Source organism: Bufo gargarizans, chromosome 8, assembly GCF_014858855.1.
Source record: "Bufo gargarizans isolate SCDJY-AF-19 chromosome 8, ASM1485885v1, whole genome shotgun sequence".
Lineage (NCBI taxonomy): Eukaryota > Metazoa > Chordata > Amphibia > Anura > Bufonidae > Bufo > Bufo gargarizans.
Genome location: NC_058087.1, coordinates 122,384,983 through 122,410,072, shown reverse-complemented (window position 1 = coordinate 122,410,072; position 25,090 = coordinate 122,384,983). Strand labels below are relative to the sequence as shown.

Genomic DNA, 25,090 nt, shown 5'->3' with positions numbered 1-25,090 from the left:
CCACTACTAGCTTTTTGAAAATTCTCGGGGCCGAAGAAAATTCCGAAGGGTAGAGCCGTGAACTGGAAGTGGTTTACCACTCCGGTGCTGTCTATCAGCGCAAACCTGAGATATTTTTACGAGTTTGTGTATGGTAAGCGTCCTTCAAATCTATGGACGTCATGTAATCTCCTACTTTGATTAGAGGAGTGATGGACGTTATAGATTCCATTTTGAATATCCTGTAAAGAATGGACGTATTTATACCCCTTTGGGTTTATGAAGGTACGAAAGGAGCCGTCTGGCTTCTGTACCAAAAACAGGTTGGAATAATAACCCCTTCCTTCTTCTGAACAGGGGACTTTTACTACCACACCTGACTCTATAAACTGCAGGGTGCCCTGCCAAATCCTTCCCAGAACTTTTTGAGCTGTGAGAGGTTATCCAAAACTTTTTGGGAGGGGTTGAGGAGAATTCTATCTGATAGCCGTTTTTTTAAATATCCAAGGCCCAGGGGTTCTGGGTCGTGGTTTCCCAAAAGGGTAGAAATCTCCTCAACCTTCCTCCCACTCTGGCGTCATTGTTTGTCAGACTGTTTGTTTGTTTTGGTGATTGAGAAGGAACACTCTGCCCTTTCCTCCTTTTTGGTAGCTCCACCTACCGGTTTCCCCCTTCCCCCTATAGGACCTGGATTGGGTGTTAAAGGGACGAAAGGGCTTCTTTTTGTTTTCCTCAGCGAATCCCTTTTTATCTGCCGCTTTCTCGAGGATAGAATCCAGAACGGGACCAGAAACATATTTCCCTGAAAAAGCGATAGAGCATAATTTAGATTTTGATGCTCTATTGCCTCCCCAGGATTTCATCCACAGGGCCCTCCTTGCAGAATTTGAAAGAGCAGCATCTTTGGCAGCAAACCTCATGGACTCGGCTGAGGCATCAGGCAAAAATGCTGTAGCTGATTTGAGGAGAGGAATGGAAATTAGAATTTCTTCTCTCGGGTTTTATTCTTAATATGGTTCTCAAGTTCGCTAAGCCAGAAATACATTGATCTAGCTACGGAGGTTGCAGCTATGTTAGTTTTTATACCAAACATGGATGCTTCCCAGGACTTTTTTTCAGGAGAGAATCCGCCTTTCTCTCCATCGGAACCTGTAATTGGGAGGAGTCCTCAAAGGGAAGGGAGGTCTTCTTGACCACCTTTGCTACCTGGACGTCGATTTTCGGAATTTCGTTAAATATCAGTTGGCTCAAACAGTAATCTATTTTTGAATTTTCTGAGGACTCCCAGTCTCCTCTCAGGGTCCGTCCACTCATCCAAGATCATATCCTTTATATTTTCGTTCACTGGAAATACTTCAGATTTCTTAGCTCTGAGCCCTCCAAACATCTCGTCTTGGACCGATCAAGGTTTTTGTACCTCCTCAATGCCCATGGTTGCCCTTACGGCGCCCAATAAATCTTCCATCTCCTCAGACGAAAAGTAATACTTTTTCCTGTCCTCTACTATTTCACCCTCTGATAGTGCATCTACGTTCTGTCTAGAGTTGGAAGCGTCTTCGTCCATGTCCTCTGATTCAGAGAAGGATGGAGCAGACATTCGCAATTTTTTTCGCAGGTGGAGTAGAAGGGGCAGATCTGAGAGAGGCTAACAAGGATTAAATTTCACTCTGAATCATTGATTTGACCTCCATAAGTATGGACGGTTGCTCCTCTTTGACAAGCTCATTAAGGCCTCATGCACACGACTGTTTTTTTTTACGGTCTGCAAAAACGGGGTCCGTAGGTCCGTGATCCGTGACCGTTTTTTCGTCCGTGGATCTTCCTTGATTTTTGGAGGATCCACGGACATGAAAAAAAAGTCGTTTTGGCTTCCGCCTGGCCAGTGCGGAGCCAAACGGATCCGTCCTGAATTACAATGCAAGTCAATGCGGACGGATCCGTTTGACGTTGACACAATATAAATAAAGAAACCTGAAAACCCACCTCTTCAGACAAGCCTACAACCAGTGACCCTGCTGCCTCTATACCGCCATGACCAACTTAACCCGCACCTACTGTGTCCTTCTCCCATACTATGCAGATTGTAAGCCCTCACGGGCAGGGCCCTCTCTCCTTCTGTACCAGTTTGTAACTCATCTTGTTTATGATTAGTGCAATTGTCTGTGCTATGTATGTGCATTGCTTATAATATGTACAGCGCTATGGAATGAATGGCGCTTTAATAATAAATAATAATAATAATATGGTGCAATTTCAAACGGATCCGTCCCCATTGACTTTCAATGTAAAGTCAGGAGTCCCTTTTATACCATCGGATAGGAGTTTTCTCCAATCCGATGGTATATTTTAACTTGAAGCGTCCCCATCACCATGGGAACGCCTCTATGTTAGAATATACTGTCGGATATGAGTTAGATCGTGAAAACTCATATGCGACAGTATATTCTAACACAGAGGCGTTCCCATGGTGATGGGGACGCTTCTAGTTAGAATATACTACAAACTGTGTACATGACTGCCCCCTGCTGCCTGGCAGCACCCGATCTCTTACAGGGGGCCGTGATCAGCACAATTAACCCCTCAGGTGCCGCACCTGAAGAGGTTAATTGTACGTATCATATCCCCCTGTAAGAGATCAGGGCTGCCAGGCAGCAGGGGGCAGACCCCCCTCCCTCCCCAGTTTGAATATCATTGGTGGCCAGTGCGGCCCCCCTCCCTCCCTCTATTGTAATAATAGGTTAGTGGCACAGTGTGCGCCCCCCCCTTCTCCCTCTATTGTAATAATTTGTTGTTGGCACAGTGTGTGTGCCCCCCCTTCCTCCCTCTATTGTAATAATTTGTTGGTGGCACAGTGTGCGCCCCACCCGACCGCCCCTTCCTCCCTCTATTGTAATAATTCATTGGTGGCACAGTGTGCGCCCCACCCGGCCCCCCCCCTTCCTCCCTCTATTGTAATAATTCGTTGGTGGCACAGTGTGCGCCCCCCCCCCGCCCCCCCTTCCTCCCTCAATTGCAATAATTCGTTGGTGGCACAGTGTGCGCCCCCCCCGCCCCCCCCCCTTCCTCCCTCTATTGTAATAATTCGTTGGTCGCACAGTGTGCGCCCCCCATCGGCCCCCCTCCCTCTATAGCATTAACAGCATTGGTGGCCAGTGTGCGGCCTCCCATCCCCCCCCCCCCCCCCGATCATTGGTGGCAGCGGAGTTCCGATCGGAGTCCCAGTTTAATCGCTGGGGCTCTGATCGGTAACCATCGCAACCAGGACGCTACTGCAGCCCTGGTTGCCATGGTTATTTGGCAATAGTACAATAGTAGAAGCATCATACTTTAAATGAAATTTAAACTGGGGAGAGAGGGGGTCTGCCCCCTGCTGCCTGGCAGCCCCGGATCTCTTATAGGGGGCTATGATACGCACAATTTTAATTGTGCGGATCACAGCCCCCTGTAAGAGATCGGGTGCTGCCAGGCAGCAGGGGGCAGTCTTGTACACAGTTTGTAGTGTATTCTAACTAGAAGCGTCCCCATCACCATGGGAACGCCTCTGTGTTAGAATATACTGTCGGATATGAGTTTTCACGAAGTGAAAACTTAGATCTGAAAAAGCTTTTATGCAGACGGATCTTCGGATCCGTCTGTATGAAAGTAACCTACGGCCACGGATCACGGACACGGATGCCCATCTTGTGTGCATCCGTGTTTTTTCACGGACCCGTTGACTTGAATGGGTCCGTGAACCGTTGTCCGTCCAAAAAATAGGACAGGTCATATTTTTTGGACGGACAGGATACACGGATCACGGATGCGGCTTCAAAACGGTGCATTTTCCGATTTTTCCACGGACCCATTGAAAGTCAATGAGTCCGCGAAAAAAAACAGAAAACGGCACAACGGCCACGGATGCACACAACGGTCGTGTGCATGAGGCCTAATGCAGACTTTGCAGAGCTTCTTTTTGTAATTTTTCCGGCAATCTTTTGCCACAAGTCGCGCATCTAGGGATTTTGGCCTTAGTTCTGGGCTCTTTCATTCCCTAAAAGAGGAGCAACCCAGTATTGGTAGGTTATTGCAAGAAGTAGCATGACAATATGATACACATTTTCCTTCCCCACAGGGGAACTCACGATTTGAGCAGCCGAGGGGGCATCTGTGGAGTCCATCTGGTCTGCAGGGGTATCGGGGGCCGACATCTGGAGCAGGAGCCTTACTGGGATGCTAATTCTTTTCAAATCTCCCGCCTTTGAGTGATAGATGCGGCGTCTGACGTCATCTTTGTGCGCGTGCGTCCCGGCTCCTAGCTCTGCACCCTAAACTCCTGCCGGCCTGGAACAGAGACTGTGCGGCTTCACACTAAGGGGTCCACGTGCATTGTGTTCAACAGTGCGCGGTCAGCTTCCTCCAGGAGGGGGGGTACCCTGCGCGTTGGGGAGGGATTCGGGCCCCCGCTGGAACAGGAACGAGATCGTCTCCATAGTCCACCTCTGCCCAGCTTAGGACGGAGCCGTCGGAGGGCAGAGGAAAGGGATAGCGATCCCAACAGGTATTTTAAAAATAACAAACGCTGTCATCTTCTCACCTCCTACAGGAGGTCTCTCTGTGAGGTGCCCCGTAGGGACAGGAAACATTGAGGGTGAGAGTGGGTGGTGGCCTTTTAAACTATGTGTTCCTGCCCCTACAGAGGTCAATCTCCAGGTTAAGCCGTCATGGTGGACGAAATGGAAATATACTATAAATTCCAGGTTGGTGTTTGTATCGGAGTCTTATAAAATCCGTCTTGTAGTGCTTTTATTAATAAGTAAAATAAAGTAAAACCTCATAAAAGAAGGAACTCCAAATTGTATCTAGAATGCAGGACCCCCTCTAAAATTGGCACTGTGACCCATGTATACAAAGCCCTGTGATCTGTTTTAAACACATTTAAAGGGGTTGTCCAAGTAATTTTTTTATTCATGGCGTATCCTCAGGATAGGTCATCAATATCAAATCAGCGGGGGGTCCAACACTCAGCTGGTTGAAGAAAAAGTGCATGTCGTGCCATCGCTGCCTTCTTTTCATTGTTTACCTGCTCACTGTCGCAACAGCAGCGATGATGGACAGGTGTAGTTACAAGAAGCCTTCCTATTCACTTTTTCAGTGGGACGGCTTGTTCCTCCTCAAGTATATAGGACATCAATAAAAATAACTTGGACAACCCCTTTAAGGGTCCAGTTATACGGCAACATGTGTCGCATGACACAAAGCGTTATGGCTACATGGCGACATTTGATATAATGTATTTCAATGGTATTGCTATGTGGCATGCCACATGTTGTGACCGCAACGGGATGGTCGCAAAAAAAATCTGTCTTGGATGGATTTTTTGCGGCACTAGCATTCGCAGAATGTAGCATGTGACATAGCAACTCCATTGAAATTCATGAAATGTCATGTGCCAAAAATGTTGCGGTGTAGCTTCTCATTGTCTGCAGTAGATTTGTTCCTTAATTTACAGCCCTAATTGTCTGTTTCAGGTGAGGTGTCATGGGAGCAAGGAAAAGTGTCTGGAACGGTTTATAGCGGAGATGAACAGCTTACCCAACTTCTTGTGAAGGTAGAAGTCAGAATAATGCTGTGTCCCTGCTCAGAACCCCCAGAAATATCAGCGGATTGATACTCTGCTGGGGCTGCACTAGAAATGGTTTGAAGGGGATGTGCAGTGGTATATATTGATTACCTATCCTTAGCATAGGTCATCAATATCAGATCGGTGGGGGTCCTCCTACCGGCAGCCCTGACGATCAGCAGTTTGAAGGGTTTGCTGTGCTCATGGGAATTCTCCTTCCTCTTCAGTATTTTCCTGCACGCCATCTCTCTTCAAGCATCAGCGCAGTGTAACTACAGCTTCTCGTCCTATACAAGTGAATGGAACAGGCAGCTGAAATTACACCGCGCCGCTACAAGGGAGACATCGTGCAGCTCAACTTTGAAGAGGACACATAGTCTCATGGGCCATCATTATGAGACCAATGCACAAGCCCCTTATATAAATAGATGATCAAATAATATATGACAATGGGGAGACCTGAACTGGAGTTTCTCTTTGAAGCTCTCTAATCCAGATAGTGGGGGGAGGGGTTCCTGAACGTCCTCTATGATGTTTATAAGGTGCCTATGGAATTCATGCTTCTATAGTGCATGTATTTGATTTATGTGTGAAAGAATGCTTAGGCCTCTTTCACACGGACGAGAGATTTCCACGCGGGTGCAATGCGTGAGGTGAACGCGTTGCACCCACACTGAATCCGGACCCATTTGCTTTAATGGGGCTGTGCAGATGAGCGGTGATTTAAATTTTTTTTATTTATTTTTTATTTATTTTTTTCACGCATCACTTGTGTGTTGCGTGAAAATCGCAGCATGTCTATATTGTGCATGGGCTGCGTCAAAATCGCAAGCATCCGCAAGCAAGTGCGGATGCGGTGCGATTTTTCACGCACGGTTGCCAGGAGACGATAGGGATGGAGACCCGATCATTATAATTTTCCCTTATAACAGGAAACGGACCTGTGGTGATGTCACTACGCTCATCACATGGTCCGTCACATGATCCATCACCATGGTAAAAGATCATGTGATGGACCATGTGATGAGCGCAGTGACGTCATCAAAGGTCCTATTCCTCAAAGAAGACAGAAGAGAAGCCGGGCTGTGCGAACAAGTGGATTAAGGTGAGTTAAATTATTATTTTTTTTAACCCCTGAAGCCCTATTGTACTAAGCATTCTGTATTAAGAATGCTATTATTTTCCCTTATAACCATGTTATAAGGGAAAATAATACAATCTACACAACACCTAACCCAAACCCCAAACTTCTGTGAAGAAGTTCGGGTTTGGGTACCAAACATGCCAATTTTTCTCACATGCGTGCAAAACACATTACAATGTTTTGCATTCGCGCTGAAAAATCGCACATGTTCCCGCAACGCACCCTCATCTTTTTCCTCAACGCCCGTGTGAAACCAGCCTTAGGGGTACAGCTAAAAGCTACATTGTTTTTCAATGAAAATTAAGTTAAAACCATTCTCTTTGCTATATACAGGTGTACGGAGAGTTTGCCTGGAGCAATCCTTTACATCCTGATGTTTTTCCCGGTGTACGTAAAATGGAAGCAGAAGTAATAAGAATGGCGTGTAACCTTTTTAACGGAGGTCCTGAGACATGTGGAGCAGTGAGTTATTTGTCTTTTCTCAAGTCTTCAGCACTGTTAGGCTCTAAGAAATTGAAGTGCAGTGTGAGATTCGGATTAACCCCAGCAGGAGCTGTTTCCTTTTGTGATTAAATACTTCAATATCCATATATTTTTTCAATATGAGTGCGGTAACACCTTTTAGACCTCAAGCACATGGCATTGCCACTCGCACAAACCCCATACTGCAGCACATGGGGACCTATAGGCACTCTGGGGGGGTCACTTGCCATTGCCCCTAGCCAGAATACTGATGTTAAAAAGTTGTAAACTGCAGGTTTTACACAGCCCCCACCAGTTTCCAAAAAAGGTGGTGTGGGAGAGGTCATATGCCCTTGTCAGATTTTTCATAATTTACGCCAATTTTTTTGCATAAATGATTACCGGAAACTACACCAGCTGGCATAGATTCCACTCTAGGCGCATGGACTTCTGGAGGATATGGTTAATTTAGGAAGAAGCAGGAGCCTCATCATGAATTAAGCACATTCTCCAGCAGCCCAGTGGATATCAAGATCGGAGAAGAAAACATTGATCTTGATGATGTACAGCGCCATTCTTTTAAAATACAGCAAGTCGTGGATTTCATATGAATTCCTGAGAAAAACCTGTGTGTGCCTCTCACCGATGATCTGTTGCCCAAAGATCCCATTCCCTTTTTGGTGCTGGCTAGCCAAGGCTTCCTTTCCAGAGTTAGGGTGCATTCACACAACCGTGCCACGTTTTGCGGTCTGCAAATGGCGGATCTTGGCCCCATGCGTTCCGCATTTTGCGGACCACACATGGCCGGCGTAATATAGAAAATGTCTATTCTTGTTCACAATCGCGAACAAGAATAGGACATATTCTATCATTTGGGGCGGGGTCACGGAACAGAACAACGAATACAGACAGCACACCATGTGCTGTCTGCATCTTTTGAGGCTCCATTGAAATGAATGGGGCAGCACCCATTCCCCAAAATTGTGGAACGGATGCAGACCCATTCATATAGTTTGTGAATTCACCCTTAGTGGATCAGAAGAATTCCATACTGAAGATTTGTCTAGGGTTGTACAGACCATTGGCATAGGGAGTCTTTTAGGCCAGGCAGTCCTCCTCGGGTGAAAAAAAGGATAAATGATGTAAATTAGCTCTCGCCCCTATCATGCTACCCCAAAAGTCAATGTCCGACCCTTTAACATTTGTTAAGCGTTGGGTCCAAGTACTAGTAAAGGTAGTAAACGCCATTGAACACAAGAAAAGTATAGTAAAAACCAGCACTGTACATCTAGCGGGATTACTGAGAGAGCAATGTACACAGGTATGGTAGTAAAAATGCGTATTTATTTTTATGACAATAGAATAAAAATGAAAAATAAAGAATAAAAAAATATAAATGAAATTGCAATTTGCAGAGGTGGGGATGCACAGTGGCAAAAGTGCAAAGGTGGTGGATGTGGGAATGAGACAATGCGGTGGTTGTCCGATGGTGGTTTCCACCTTCAATTGGTTCAATAGTTCAATAGTTTGTTGTATCCATTTGTATGCAGTTCGCAGAAAATAGTCTTATAAAATATGGAATATATAAAAATGTATTACGGGGGGAAGATGCTGTGTTTCCCTGTTTACGGCACACTCCCCGCCACCAATGTCACCACTAGACACACCTCCCGCCTACACACATACCAAAACGCATAATCCCAAAAAAGACACCACCCACTTCACATAACACTCCCTAGACATTGAATATGCCTAAAAACAAAAACACGCCATTGACAAAAACGCAGCGGTACCGCAGGAAAGACAAAAACTACAGAACCCTAACTATATTGGAAACCACAAGCCAATAAAGAACCAAACCAACAACCGGTACAATACTACACCTACTACAGTAGAACAAGTACAAATAAAGAAAATCATCCAACCGAGATAACACAACAAATAGTACAGTAGGCAAACACAAAAATTCGGATTCCACCCGATTTTTATAAACTAAAAACTAGCTCCCGAAAAAATCAGATAAAAAAATTCGGACACATCCAGATTTTCGATAGAACCATCACACCTGAAAGTTCGGATCACAAAAAAATCAGATCCAGTCCAGGTCTTTGAAAGATCCACAAGCAGGGTATAAAAGGCAACACAATGGCAGTCAGACGGCTACCACTGGTGAAGAAGGCAGCTAAGACCTTCGAAACTTGTCTGGTGACTCCCCACTAAACCTGCAAGTCATTCTACCCTGGAAGCGCTTCCAAACAATCGGTAACACCGGAATCTTCTAGATCGAAAAAAACGTCCCACGAAAATTCATAAACTGAATTCGGCAAAGACACGTGAGACACCAGACAAGTGACGTCACACCCACGTGGAACGCCAAAGACCGGGAAACAGACATCACAGAGCGCAGCAAGGACGCTCCAACAGCCGGGACACCTACACTTCACAAAGAAGGTAAACTACAGTCGTGGTGCAGCCCCTCATAGTGTGTGGGACATTACCTATACCTTTTTGTCACAAGTTTTTTTATCTTTTTATCTTTTTATTATTATATTTTTTTCTACTGTGACTAACATCAGTGTCCGGCCAGCAAACCATAAACAGGGAAACACCGCATCTTCCCCCCACTAATAAATTTTTATCTATTTCATATTTTATAAGACTATTTTCTGCGAACTGCATACAAATGGATACAACAAACTAGTGAACCAATTGAAGGTGGAAACCACCATCGGACAACCACCGCATTGTCCCATTCCCACATCCACCACCTTTTGCACTTTTGCCACTGTGCATCCCCACCTCTGCAAATTGCAATCTTCATTTTTATTTTTTTATTCTTTATTTTTCATTTTTATTCTATTCTCATAAAAATAAATACGCATTTTTACTACCATACCTGTGTACATTGCTCTTTCAGTATTACCGCTAGATGTAGAGTGCCGGTTTTTACTATACTTTTCTATTTTCATAACCCCCCTTTCTGATCGGGTGAATCAGTTCAAAACCAGAGCACCTACACATTGTACCGATCAGGTGAGCCACTACTTTTTTCGCCATTGAAAACTAGAGCTTCCTGTACTAATACATAACTTGGCTCTCCTTCAGAACGTTATTGATGGTAGCTACAAGTCATTTTGCAAGGCCTGTTAAAGGATTGACTTATAGGGTAGGTTCCTTCAGTAGGTGGCACTAGAGTAGTATGAGCGGTCACTTACATATTACTGAACAGCTCCACATTTCAATGGAGTTGACCTTTTATCCAACTAAGTTTGGAAACCCTGGGGCTGTGACGTTTGGCAGTGTACAAGAGCCAGCCTCTGCTCCAGTGTTTTCTGGATTCTGAAATTGGAGAGAGTTAGGGCTGTTTCACACGAGCGGATGCCGTGCGTGACATCCGCTCCGTGAAAGAGTGCCAAGACCCGATGCAGACAGGCAGAGGCACGGAGCATTAACATGATTGACAATGCTCCGTGCCTCTCTGTGATCTCTTTACTACGAAATCACAGTGAGATAAAGTTGTCACTGTGATTTCGTAGTAAAGAGATCACAGAGAGGCACGGAGCATTATCAATCATGTTAATGCTCCGTGCCTCTGCAGTCTGCATTGGGTCTTGGCTGTCATTCACGGAGCGGATGTCACGCACGGCATCCGCTCGTGTGAAACAGCCCTTAGAGGGGTGAATTTAGGAGGAAAACCGAAGAGGAGAAATCCAGACAGTCGTGCTTGTGATGAAGGTTACATTTGTTGTTTTCAGCATGTCTGCATGAGGTCACGGTTGAACTTGTGTTTTGTGCTGATCTGAGAAGACGCAGGAAGCCAGACAGCTGTGCCTCATATGACTTCACTGTATGGTGTCTGCTCTGTATTGAGCAATACAGTACGTTTCATAATGTCTAGAGGCCACAATTACACATCGGGCTGGATTTATTCTGTGGGACTCAGCATTTTATTATTGGAATAATATATATTTATATGTATTTAAGAATCCAGTAAATGATGCCTTTGACTTGTCCTGTTTTGTCTTAAGTCATGTACAACAATTATCTGTAATTACAGCTCCCTGCAGGACACCTAAATAACAAGGAAATACTGGGTCACAACGCTTGCATCTCTATTAATTAATGGAACCATATTAGTTTCACCCAATGGATGATTTGTATATGTGTTTCTTAAAGGGGACACGTCACATTGAACATGGTGTTTAAGCTGCAGGCAGCATGTTATAGAGCAGGGGAGAAGCTGAGCAGATTGGTATATAGATTTATGGGAAAAGATTCAGTAAAACTTGCAATTTATTCATTTAAACTCCTCCTCATTCTGAGCTTTGAAGTCAAGGAGGTGTCCTATCAGAGACCATAGGCGTGCACAGCCTATTGCATTAGGCTGTGCACCCTAAAGCACAAATATACACACACACACACACCGCATGTGTATGTATATACAGTTGCAAGAAAAAGTATGTAAACCCTTTAGAATCATATCGATTTCTGCACAAATTGGTCATAAAATGTGATCTTATCTCCATCTAAGTTGCAACAATAGACAATCACAGTCTGCTTAAACTAATAACACACAAATAATTAAATGTTACCATGTTTTTATTGAACATACGATGTAAACATTCACAGTGTAGGTGGAAAAAGTATGTGAACCCCTAGACTAAAGACATCTCCAAGAGCTAATTGGAGTGAGGTGTCATCCAACTGGAGTCCGATTAATGAGATTGGAGGTATTGGTTACAGTTGCCCTGCTCTATAAAAAACACTCACCAGTTCTGTGTTTGCTTTTCACAAGAAGCATTGCCTGATGTGAATGATGCCTCGCACAAAATAGATCTCAGAAGACCTACAATTAAGAATTGTTGACTTGCAAAAAAATCGGAAAGGGTTATAAAAGTATCTCCAAAAGCCTTGCTGTTCATCAGTACAGTAAAAGGAGAAAGTTGAGCGCTGCTGCTACTCTCCCTAGGAGTGGCCGTCTGATAATCCTAAGTAATTGGAAGCAGCTATGTCCCTTGCTGTACGTCTTGATAGGGGCAGAGAGCTAGGGGTCCTCACCTTCAGGACGTACTGTCCAATAAGGGTACTGCTTCCTTTGACATTGCCTTGTGATGAGCCTTTGCAGTTAGGAGGAGCTACTCCTGGAACTACTGGCAAAAGCTTGGGTCATGTGAAAGGAGTCTGCTTTTGTTGTGGCAAGAAGGGACATTTTGCGAATGAAAAAAAGAAAAAAAGAAAAAAAGTTGAATCCCCAAATTACTATTGGTAGTGTGGGTGGGGAGCAAGAAAACCTACTTTTGTCTTTTACTGGTAGTACCCATTTTCTCCTGTCTGCCGAGGTGGCGCTAGAGTCCAAAACTGTGAAAAACGAAGCATTTATCGACAGTGGGGCAGGAGTTTATTTGATTGATGGACAGTTTGTACAGTATTCACGGGTTGACTACTAATGCATTAGAGAATAGTATTTCTGTCTTTGCAATTGACTCAGCACCTCTCGCCCAAAAATGCCTGTCGCAGGTAGTGAATGACATTCATTTAAGAGTGGGTGATTTGCATCAGGAATCTATCTCCTGTTATGTGTTGGAGGGTCTGCCTACTCCGTTGTTGTTGGCCTTACCATGGTTAAGCAAACCTAACCCTAACATCAATTGGCAAGCGAGACAGATTCTCGATTGGAGTGATTTTTGCATGGACAACTGTCCTAATGCATCGTTCTCTATGGTTGCCACTAAAACTGTACCCTCGTTTATTTCAGAATTTTCTGATGTGTTTTCTGAGAGTGGTAATCGGGAGTTGCCTCCGCATCGGGAGTATGACTGTCCTGTCAATCTTATTCCCAAAGCTAAATTGCCCAAATCTCGGTTGTATAATCTTTCGGAACCCGAAAAGAAAGGCTATGCGAGAGTATATCACCGAGAGTTTGGCAAAGAGACATTTTAGACCATCCAAGTCCCCAGTGACTGCTGGATTTTTCTTTGTAAAGAAAAAGGATGGTACCCTGAGACCATGTCTGGACTTCCCTAAGCTCAATCGTATTACCGTCCGTGATCCTTACCCCCTTCCTTTGATTCCGGATTTGTTTAGTCAGATTGTAGGTGCCAAGATGTTCTCTAAATTGGATCTGAGGGGGGCATATAATCTGGTAAGGATCAAGGAGGCGGATGAGTGGAAGACTGCATTTAATACCCCTGAGGGTCATTTTGAAAACCTGGCCATGCCCTTTGGGTTAACCAATGCTCCCGCGGTTTTTCAACACTTTGTCAATGACATCTTTCATCATTTGGTGGGGAGGTTTGTCGTTGTATACCTTGATGACATACTAATTTATTCACCTAATATGGAGACTCTTCAGGATCATGTGAGACAGGTGTTACAGATCCTAAGAGTGAAAAGGTTGTATGCTAAGATGGAAAAGTGTTTATTTGCCATACAGGAAGTGCAATTTCTGGGTTACCTGCTCTCATCCTGAGGTTTTCATATGGATTCCGAGAAGGTCTGTGCCGTGTTGGACTGGGATCGACCTGAAAATCTGAAAGCGCTTATGTGGTTTTTGGGGTTTACCAACTACTACTGTAAATTTATTTTGAACTATTCATCAGTGGTTAAACCTTTAACAGACATGACTAGGAAGGGTGCTGATATTTCTATCTGGTCTGATGCGGCATTACAGGCCTTTTCTGCTGTAAAAGAAGAATGTTTTGCTTCGGCTCATATTCTGGTGCAACCGGATGTGTCTCAGCCATTTATTGTTGAGGTTGACTCGTCTGAGGTAGGGGTAGGAGCAATATTGTCGCAGGGTCCTTCACCCAGTAAATGGCGCCCATGTGCATTTATTTTTTTTAAACTCTCGACTGCTGAAAAGAATTATAATGTGGGGAATAGGGAATTGCTGGCCATTAAGTTGGCATTTGAGGAATGGCAGCATTGGTTGGAAGGAGCAATTCATCCTATTACGGTAATTACAGATCACAATAATCTGGCCTACTTGGAGTCGCCTAAGCGACTGAACCCAAGGCAGGCCAGATGGTCATTGTTTTTCACCAGATTTAACTTCATCGTCACTTACCGCCCTGGGGTTAAGAACGTCAAGGCGAATGCTTTGTCAAGTAGCTTTCCTGGAGGGGGGGGGGGGGGGGGGTGAGTCTAATGACCCTAGTCCCATTTTATCTGAAGGGGTGGTTATATCCGCTCTTTATACTAATCTCGAGGCCAGGGTGTTGGAGGCACAGGAGGATGCTCCGGACTCTTGTCCTCAGGGGAAGTTGTTTGTTCCCTCCGAATTACGTCACAAGGTGTTCGAGGAACATCACTAAACGGTGCTTGCTGGGCACCCTGGGAGTAGATCGACTGTCGATCTCATCTCTCGCAGATTCTGGTGGCCGGGGTTGTGTAAGTGTATTGAGGACTATGTGTCAGCCTGTGGTACTTGTGCACGTGCTAAGGTCCAACATACTCGGCCTTCCGGATCTCTGCTTTCATTGCCCATCCCGTCCATACCTTGGACCCATTTGTCCATGGATTTTATCACTGATTTACCGAATTATTCGGGAAAGACCGTGATTCTGGTGGTTGTCGATCGTTTTAGTAAAATGGCACACTTTATTGCATTACCTAGTCTACCCAATGCTAAAACTCTTGCGCAGGTGTTTGTCGACAACATCGTGAAACTACATGGCATTCCCTCTGATGTGGTGTCCGATAGAGGGACTCAGTTTGTTTCCAGATTCTGGAGAGCGTTCTGTACTCGTCTGGGTATACAATTGTCGTTCTCTTCGGCTTTTCATCCTCAGTCGAACCTACAGACGGAGCGCAGTAATCAGAATCTGGATACTTACTTGAGACGTTTTGTTTCAGAGAATCAGGAAGAGTGGTCTTCATTTTTGTCGTTAGCTGAGTTTGCTATAAATAACCGTAGACAGGAATCCACTGATAAGTCGCAGTTTTTTGGGGCATATGGGTTCCATCCACAGTTTGGTACATTTTCTGGTGCTCATAATTCTGGCATTCCTGAGGAGGAACGATTTTCCTCTTCTTTGTCTTCTATTTGGCAGAAAATCCAAAATAACCTGGAAAAGATGGGCAACAGGTATAAGCGTGCGGCTGACAGGAAACGTATGAGTGGTTCGGACCTGAGAGTGGGTGATTCTGTGTGGCTGTCTACAAGAAACATTAAACTTAAGGTACCTTCTTGGAAGTTGGGACCAAGATTTATTGGTTCATATAAGATCACTGCCATTGTTAACCCTGTAGCCTTCCGTCTTGATCTTCATCAGGCATTGAAAATCCATAACGTTTTTCATAAATCGTTGTTAAAGAAATGTGTTGAACATGTTGCGCCGTCCTCCTTGCCTCCCGCTCCTGTCATGGTGGACGGCAATTTAGAATTTCAGATCAGCAGGATTGTGGACTCCCGAGTTCTGTAGAGATACCTCCAGTATCTCGTTGATTAGAGAGGGTACGGACCAGAGAAGAGGATGTGGGTTCCAGCGACCGATGTTAATGCTAGTTGTCTGGTAAGAGCATTCTACAGAGCTCATCCTGATAAGGTCGGCCCTGGGTGCCCGGAGGTCACCCGTAGAAGGGGGGGGGGGGTACTGTCACACTGGTGACAGGTTTTAGAAGGTCTGAAAGATTATCTGCACATTAGTGATCTGACGGCCTCTTTTGGTTTTGGTTTCACTTTGTCTGTGCGTTGCTTGTATGTCCACACCTCCTGTTCAGGTGTGGATCATGTGGCCTTTACCTCCCCCTATTTAGTCTGACTTTACCCATCACTCCTTGCTCTGGATAGCTTCATTTGGTTTTTGGAGGAGCTGGAGTGTGGTTCTAGTTGAAGTCCTGTTCATCCATCATCCATCAGCCTCAGAAGTTAAGTGTTCCAGCTTTTGTATTCCCCCCCACCTTTGTTGTTTGCTAGGCCTCAGCGAGATGCTGGTTCCTTCACCAGGGAAGGAGCGGGTTGTCTCTGCTCTGTCATTACCATCAGGGCATCCGAGGGCCACCAGGGTTTTCTAGGTTTCTGTGTATGGGAATCTCTACCATCGGGAGGTGCCCATACAGATAGGAGTTAGGGCCAGGAGCAGGGTTTTATAGGTGGTGACCCTTTTCCTTCCATAGCGGTGAGGCCTAGTGTCTTTTCCCTTCCTTCTTGTTGTCTTTTGGTGTTCTCCCCTATTACATCCGTGACATCATTAGCCCCCATTATGCCTCTCATTAGCCTTCATATGCCTCATTAGCCCCCATTACTCCTCTCATTAGCCTTTATTATGCTCCCAGCAGCCGCATTTTTTATAATATAAAAAAAAAACACTTACCTCTCTGCTCCTGGATGCCGCCGCTCCTCGCCACCCGCAAACCTCTTCCTCCTGCTGTCGGCTGTGCTCTGAACTGGCGTGCACAGCGTGACGTAACAAAGCGCCTCACACTGTGTGCAGCCCTGCACAGCCGACAGCTGAGGACCAGGAAGCTGTAAGTACATAGCGTTCACCGCTTCCTGGTCCTCCGGTACTAATGAGCGCTTCCAAAATGGAAGCGCTTCATTAGTATTTGCGTACGCCTTCCCTCTATGACTGTGTATCCAGAGACAGCTGTCAATCACTGACAAGACCGCCTGCTTGACTTCAAGGCCCAGAATGGCAGGAATGTAAATACATTTACATATGTTACTGAATCTTTACCCATAAAACTACTGTATTTATTATTCCTTTGCCGACATGTGATGTAACAGTACAACACACGTCGGGTCATTAAAAATGGCGCCCGCAAACACCAGGGCCTAATTTCCACAACTGGCGGTAATGATGTACATGGACATTTAACCCAAAAGATGCTGTGGTCAAATGTGAACACAGGACATAGGAGCACAAAAACCCATAAAAGCATGCTTCTGGGTGTGTACCGACTCTTCCTAGTGAGGATCGGGGGGCCGTATGGTGTATGCGGCAGGACTCCATAGGAATATAGTGTAAGGCCTCATGCAGCCGAGCGTATTTTGTTTCCGAGTCCGTTCCTTTTTTTGCGGACCCATTCATCTCAAATATGGTCGTGTGCATGTAGCCTAAGTCTCAGACTCCACTGCTAATGCATTGGGGTCTACGAGAGAAGCAATTTGATGATTTCTTATTCAAGGTCCCTATGGGAACTATTGAAAAGTTCACATCTTGGGGGGAACTTTTTTTTCAGACTGTTTGGCAAAGAACAGCCTGCTGGAGTTCACCTGGTCCAGCATTGCCGAATTCTACAGATCACTGGTGGATCACTATTGATTATAATGGGATCAAGAGGTGATCCGGACGCTTTCTGGTATAAATACCAGGTTATGGCAGACAAAAACGGCATGCGACAGTTTTTTGTTCATCCGTCAGCCAGCATTTGTGCCAGATAAGGTAGCAGGATCCTCTTGCCGCAGATGCGAACCCAGCTTTATAATTGTCGTCACCTCGGGCGATAAATGTGCTCTGTTCTTTTTTTCAGTTGACATCTGGAGGTACCGAAAGCATCTTGATGGCCTGCAAAGCGTATAGAGACCTGGCATATGAAAGAGGAATCAAGTACCCAGAAATGTATGAATTCTCTGGTTTACAAAAATGTATTGCTTCTCTTCTGCTGACTAGCACCATACAAACTTGGTAAAATGGGGGAGAGGCGTTATTCACACATACTGTGTACAAGCATAGAGAAAAAATTTAGAGCACCCGCAGCAAACTCTGCAGGGGGAGGAAAGGGTAAATGCCCCTTTAGACTGCCCTAAGTTCAGGCAGATTATCATTAACAAGCATAAACAATATGATAATCGGTCACTTATATCATCAATTGCAGCCAGCAGATCATGCTGTGTAAACAGCCTCTGCTGCCGACATACAGTGATTTTGTAAGGGGACGCGCAATGGCATTTGGGATTGCTCCTCCCCATACTGTGGAGGATATCCCTGCATGTAAATGCAGCTTTCTCCTCCTCTGACAAGCAGGGATAGTCAGGAAGGAATATTCAGAGGCATTTAGTTACATGCTTATTATAGGTGGGACAAATCAAATTTTTTTAGAATCCGAATATGAAAAGGTTCTCGAAATATATTGAATCTTTCGAATCCTACGAATCCTGTACATAAGAATTGTGTGAACAGTGTAAGAAACAAAGTGATCTGTGGATGACACTGTTATGGGGGATCTGTGGATGGCACTGTTATGGGGGGGGATATGTGCATGGCGCCATCCACATATAACCATTGAGCCCAAGGCGTGTACATGGATGTTTCATTGGGCAGAAGGCTTTTATGTTAATCTGTTGATTGCTTCACGTGATTTTTATGTATAAAATAATCTGTATGCCGGGACATAGATCACTGAAGTGAAATTTTTTTGTTTTGTAGTGTTGCTCCAGTAAGTGCTCATACAGCATTTGATAAAGCGGCTCATTATTTTGGCATGAAGATGGTGCATATCCCCCTGGATAAGAAAACCATGAGAGTGGATGTGAAGGTAGTACATTTATTAAAGGGTGGTTACATCTTTGCAATCCTTTTTATCACTATAGAGCATCTACAAGTAAAAAAACAATTTTCAAATATCTTACCATTGTGCATCTACAGCTCCTCTGCAGGAATATGTTTGCGGACTCTACAGGCTCTGTGTAGTCTGGCCATGCAGTCTTTTCTTGGTAAACTAAACCAAACCAAATATATGTTGGCAATAAGTAGGGGACAGGTAGAAGGGAATCTGCCTGCAGTATTAGGGTACACAGGGCTTTATTGTAGTCTGCAACCATGGACACATGCTGTTATGTAAGAGCTCTATACATTAAAGGGGTTGTCCCATCTCGTCATTTCTCAATGAGATGGAACTGAGCACCAACCCTAGGTGGCCGGGCCAGAGCTCCACTGTTTCTGTAACTCACATTGTACTCCAGGGGTTATGCTAAGCAGTTTGTGTAGCTCCAACTGACTACAATGAGAGTTGCAGACAAAGTAAAGCTCTGGTCTGCTCTGTTTCCATAAGCCCTGCCACCTGGGGTTGGGCTTAACGGCAAGATAGGACAACCCCTTTAAAGGTGATGAAGAACATTTGCAAAGTTGCTAAAAAGAAAATATTACTTGCAAAGGCATAACATTTTTTTTGCAATTATCTCAAGTGTGCTTCTTGTTTTGGCTAAAATCTAACATCAGGCATAACTTCCTATGCTGCAAGCAGGACTATCTGCTCATATGTAGATACTTTCATTTTCATACTAGGTATATAATCACTTTTTTCTTGCATGCCAAAAGGGTAATTTAAAGGGGTATTCAGGTTATAAGAAGTTGTCCAGGGACCACATACTCTTAAATGAATGTCACAGCTGGATGAGCATGTGCTGCCCCTCTATTCAACTATACAGGACTGCCAGAAATAGCCAAATGCTATGCTCGGCTTTTCATTATCCCTTAGAAAGTGAATGGGGGGCACGGCGCATGGCTGTTTCTGGCAGTCCCATAGAGTAGAATAGAGCATGCTCAACCACACATTCCATTCACTTCGGGGTATGCGGCACATTTTCTCATAATCAGTAGAGGCCCCGGGGGTTGGACGTCTGCTGACCTAATAGTTGGCATTTATACATGTGGGTAGGGATATCTTCTTGTAACCACAATATTCCTTTAATAACCTCAAACATTCATAGCTGGATGTGCTGCTAAGGAGTTCTGGTTTACAAGGATCCACAAAGGCTCCATAATCTGTGTATACTCCACCTTTGTAATGTGCATTTTATTTCCCTTACTGTTTATCCCGGGACCATCCCTGGTCCATTCTCCTGATGCCTTTTGATGCTTCTTTCAGGGTTTCAAGTATATCAGATGGGATGTAATATATTCATATGTTTCGCTTTGGCCCATCTTTACCCATCCATGGAACAAATTAGTTAAACAGTATCACCTAACCTGTATATTAACCTGTATGTGCTATGAAGGTACAATTTTAAGAGTGGTTCATAGATTGGAAGGTTCTCTTATTCTTAACAGGAAGGTGACACCTAGTGAAGATGTGGGACTAAACAATGTTATTTAGCCCTCTCCCTATGTGTGTGTTTGTGTGTGTGTGTGTGTGTGTGTGTGTGTGTATCTATATATCTATAATATATAATCCCAAAACATGTAACTCAGCACTCCTTGGATAAAAAGTGAAAAAAAATTGATATTTATTCAACACATGTTGATAGAGGCAACGTTTCAGCTCTCTCACAGAGCCATTATGATAATGGCTCTGTGAGAGAGCTGAAACGTTGCCTGTATCAACATGTGTTGAATAAATATCTAATTTTTTTTCACTTTTTATCCAAGGAGTGCTGCGTTACATTTATTTGGATTGTGTTTGGACCCCAGGACCAAGGGGAAAACACTGGCACCTGAACTACTTGAAGCTAGGAGTGCTGCCCTGCTATTTTCTGGATATATATATATATATAAAATAAAAGAATTCCGCAGCACATCCACGTAGTAAAGAAAATGAAAAAACTTTATTCACCAAGCATGCGACGTTTCAATCCTCTCAATGGGATTTTCCTCAAGCAGTCACTGCTTGAGGAAAATCCCATTGAGAGGATTGAAACGTCGCATGCTTGGTGAATAAAGTTTTTTCATTTTCTTTACTACGTGGATGTGCTGCGGAATTCTTTTATTTTATATCGTTGGAGGTGGATCGCCTACTCAGCCGCTGGCACTCCGAGTATACTACACAGACAGTGGTGCTGCCCACATTCCTTTTTTATTTTTTTTTATATATATATATATATATATATATATATATGCCACATCAGACCACCAATCCGACCTCAGCTTAGAGCCCCAATATTTATAAGATCCCCATTCAGGCCTCAGATCAGAGCCCCAATATGAACAAGACCACCCCTCATACAGTTCTCAATCAGACCCCCATGTTAATCAGAGCTCAGAGCAGAAAAAAACAAATCAACTTACCTCTCCTTCTCCAGACTCTACCGCTACTCCTGAGATCCAGTACTCTTCAGGATCTTCTTGCCACGCTGTGCTGTGACCCAACATCGCACAACGTGAGGTCACAGAGCGCGCCAATATTCTCATGCTGTGTGCAGGTCACAGCACAGCGTGCGTAGCCTTGCAGGAGAAGACCAGAAAGTGGTAAGTACAGAGCCTGCACATTGAGCTTCCCAGTCCTCCTGTACTCCCTAATGGAAGCTCTCAATCATATTCGCCCCATAAGCATGCTGACATTTTACCCCCGACTTTGTCTTTTCCACCTTTTAAAGTGACCTATAAACTGTACCACTCAATTGAAAAACAAACTAAAATCTTTTAGGTGGAGGGAAGAAAACAAAAAAACTTAAATAATGTGGGTGCATAAGTGTGCACACCCACTGTAGTTGTGTTCAGAATTAAGCAATCACATTCAAAATCATGTTAAATAGGAGTCGGAATACACCTGCCATCATTTAAAGTCCTTCTGATTAACCCCAAATAAAGTTCAGCTGCTCTAGTTGGTCTTTCCTGAAATTTTCTTAGCCGCATCCCACAGCAAAAGCCATGGTCCACAGAGAGCTTCTAAAGCATGAGAGGGATCTTATTGTTAAAAGGTATCCGTCAGGAGAAGGGTCTAAAAAATTTTCAGGGCATTAGATATACCATGGAACACAGTGAAGACACTCCTCATCGAGTGGAGAAAATATGGCACAACAGTGACATTACCAAAAACTGGACGTTCCTCCAAAATTGATGAAAAGACAAGAAGAAAACTGGTCTGGGAGGCTACCAAGAGGCCTACAGCAACATTAAAGGAGCTGCAGGAATATCTGGCAAGTACTGGCTGTGTGGTACATGCGACAACAATCTCCCGTATTCTTCATATGTCTGGGCTATGGGGTAGAGTGGCAAGATGAAAGCCTTTTCTTACGAAGAAAAATTTCCAAGCCAGGCTACATTTTGCGAAAACACATCTGAAGTCTCCCAAAAGCATTTGGGAAAAGATGTTATGATCTGATGAAACCAAGGTTGAACTTTTTGGCCATAATTCCAAAAGATATGTTTGGTGCAAAAACAACACTGCACATCACCAAAAGATCACCATACCCACAGTGAAGCATGGTGGTGGCAGCATCATGCTTTGGGGATGTTTTTCTTCAGCTGGAACTGGGGCCTTTAGTTAAGCTAGAGGGAATTATGAACAGTTCCAAATACTAGTCTATATTGGCACAAAACCTTCAGGCTTCTGCTAGAAAGCTGAACATGAAGAGGAACTTCATCTTTCAGCATGACAACGACCCAAAGCATACATCCAAATCAACAAAGGAATGGCATCACCAGAAGAAGATTAAAGTTTTGGAATGGCCAAGCCAGAGTCCAGACTTGAATCCGATTGAAAATCTGTGGGGTGATCTGAAGAGGGCTGTGCACAGGAGATGCCGTGTTTTTGCAAAGAGTGGGCAAATCTTGCCAAGTCAAAATGTGCCATGTAGGGTGACCACATTTCCTAACTGCCATTCAGGGACACTTACTTTAACAAATGCATTTCATCAAACTTATACTTGAGACTGGCAAAAACATATCTGCCTGTGCACAGTAACTGGCTACTTTGCTGCCCTAAACCCAAAGAAGAGGCAGACATCATTATTCATTGCAAAGTTAAACTTACATTTTGTCCTCTTTAATGCTGATAACGGCCCCACAGTTACAGGCACAGTAGAGATCCCGGCTAGGCCGACATCACATGAGTCTAAGATCAAACGGTCGCGGTCACGCTACTTGGCCGCGCAGCAAGGCAGGGAGGAGCCACACACGGGACAGTACTATGCGATGCCAATCTGATTCGGCGATCGCATAGTATAAAGATGTGACTGTCACAGCAGCGGTCGGCGGCTCAGGTTATTCCGGGACACTGCATTGTCCCGGAATGAGGGTAACCGGGACCCGGGACAGACTCTCCAAACGCGGGACTGTCCCGAGCGATCCGGGACACGTGGTCACCCTAGACTGCCATGCTGATAGACTTATACCAAAAAGTGCTGTAATAAAAACAAAAGGTGCTTCAACAAAGTATTAGTTTAAGGGTGTGCACACTCATGCACCATATTTTATTGTTATATATATTTTTTTCTTATTTCTACCTAAAAGATTTCAGTTTGTTTTTCAATTGAGTTGTACAGTTTATAGGTCACATTAAAGGTGGAAAAAGTTCTGAAATTATTTATTTTTCTCATTTTTTTACATCACAGAAACCTGACATTTTAACAGGGGTGTGTAGACTTTTTATATCCACTGTATATATAATTATACATTTTTCTAAATAGATTCCATGTGTAGTGAATTCACATACGTGTATTAATTTTTATTGCAGGCTATGAGGAGAGCAATCTCGAAAAACACAGCGATGCTAGTTTGTTCTGCCCCACATTTTTCACATGGTATTATTGATCCTATAGAAGAATTAGCTAAGGTAAGTTGAAATATTAAACTCACAAAATGTGCAGAAAATAACAAATATCCTTACACCCTTCATCTCCTCCTTTCCCTTGGTCCATTTTGTCTCATATAACAGTTATAACTGAGAAATATATAATAAAACCTACTCTGTGTTCTGGGAGTTTAGCCTTGTCCTCCCTCCATTGGCGGTGGGAAATGTATCTGATCTGTGACTGTATGGCTGCTGGGACCCTACTTATCACGAGAATGGGGGTCCCTTGTGCCAGTATGGATGGCAGCATGTCCGCTACCACTCTGTTCATTCTCTGTGGTACTGCCGAAGATGGTAGAGTACAGCGCTTGGCTATTTACATCAGTCCCATAGATAGTGACTTGAGTGGCAGCAGACATAAGCTGCTCTATCCATATGAGCACACGGGACCCCCATTCCCATGATATTTTTTTTTCTTTTAGCTTGGCACAACCCCTTTAAGTCTAAATAACCATTGATAAATGCCAGCATATGTTTCCAAACACATCCGGCACTGGTGCTGAGTAGAGTTGAGCGGACACCTGGATGTTCGGGTTCCAGAAGTTCGGCCGAACTTCCCGAAAATGTTCGGGTTCGGGATCCGAACCCGATCCGAACTTCGTCCCGAACCCGAACCCCATTGAAGTCAATGGGGACCCGAACTTTTCGGCACTAAAAAGGCTGTAAAACAGCCCAGGAAAGGGCTAGAGGGCTGCAAAAGGCAGCAACATGTAGGTAAATCCCCTGCAAACAAATGTGGATAGGGAAATGAATTAAAATTAAAATTAAATAAATAAAAATTAACCAAAATCAATTGGAGAGAGGTCCCATAGCAGAGAATCTGGCTTCACGTCACCCACCACTGGAACAGTCCATTCTCAGATATTTAGGCCCCGGCACCCAGGCAGAGGAGAGAGGTCCCGTAACAGAGAATCTGGCTTCATGTCAGCAGAGAATCAGTCTTCATATCATAGCAGAGAATCAGGCTTCACGTCAGCCACCACTACAACAGTCCATTGTCAAATATTTAGGCCCAGCACCCAGGCAGAGGAGAGAGGTCCCGTAACAGACAATCTGGCTTCATGTCAGCAGAGAATCAGTCTTCATATCATAGCAGAGAATCAGGCTTCACGTCAGCCACCAATGCAACAGTCCATTGTCAGATATTTAGGCCCAGCACCCAGGCAGAGGAGAGAGGTCCCGTAACAGACAATCTGGCTTCATGTCAGCAGAGAATCAGTCTTCATATCATAGCAGAGAATCAGGCTTCACGTCAGCCACCAATGCAACAGTCCATTGTCAGATATTTAGGCCCAGCACCCAGGCAGAGGAGAGAGGTCCCGTAACAGACAATCTGGCTTCACGTCAGCAGAGAATCAGTCTGCATGTCATAGCAGAGAATCAGGCTTCACGTCAGCCACCAATGCAACAGTCCATTGTCAGATATTTAGGCCCAGCACCCAGGCAGAGGAGAG

General features: G+C 44.4%; 1 protein-coding gene across 1 annotated transcript in view; it reads left to right on the top strand.

Annotated features, from left to right (window-relative positions):
• LOC122944426 (sphingosine-1-phosphate lyase 1-like) overlaps positions 1 to 25,090 on the top strand; it is a 193,223-nt gene that overhangs the window by 122,553 nt on the left and 45,580 nt on the right. Inside the window, exons 6-10 of the mRNA XM_044302666.1 lie at positions 5,487 to 5,566; positions 7,056 to 7,184; positions 17,658 to 17,746; positions 18,554 to 18,662; positions 23,520 to 23,618. Coding sequence (XP_044158601.1) covers positions 5,487 to 5,566; positions 7,056 to 7,184; positions 17,658 to 17,746; positions 18,554 to 18,662; positions 23,520 to 23,618 — 506 coding nt within the window. The remainder of the gene's footprint in view (positions 1 to 5,486; positions 5,567 to 7,055; positions 7,185 to 17,657; positions 17,747 to 18,553; positions 18,663 to 23,519; positions 23,619 to 25,090) is intronic.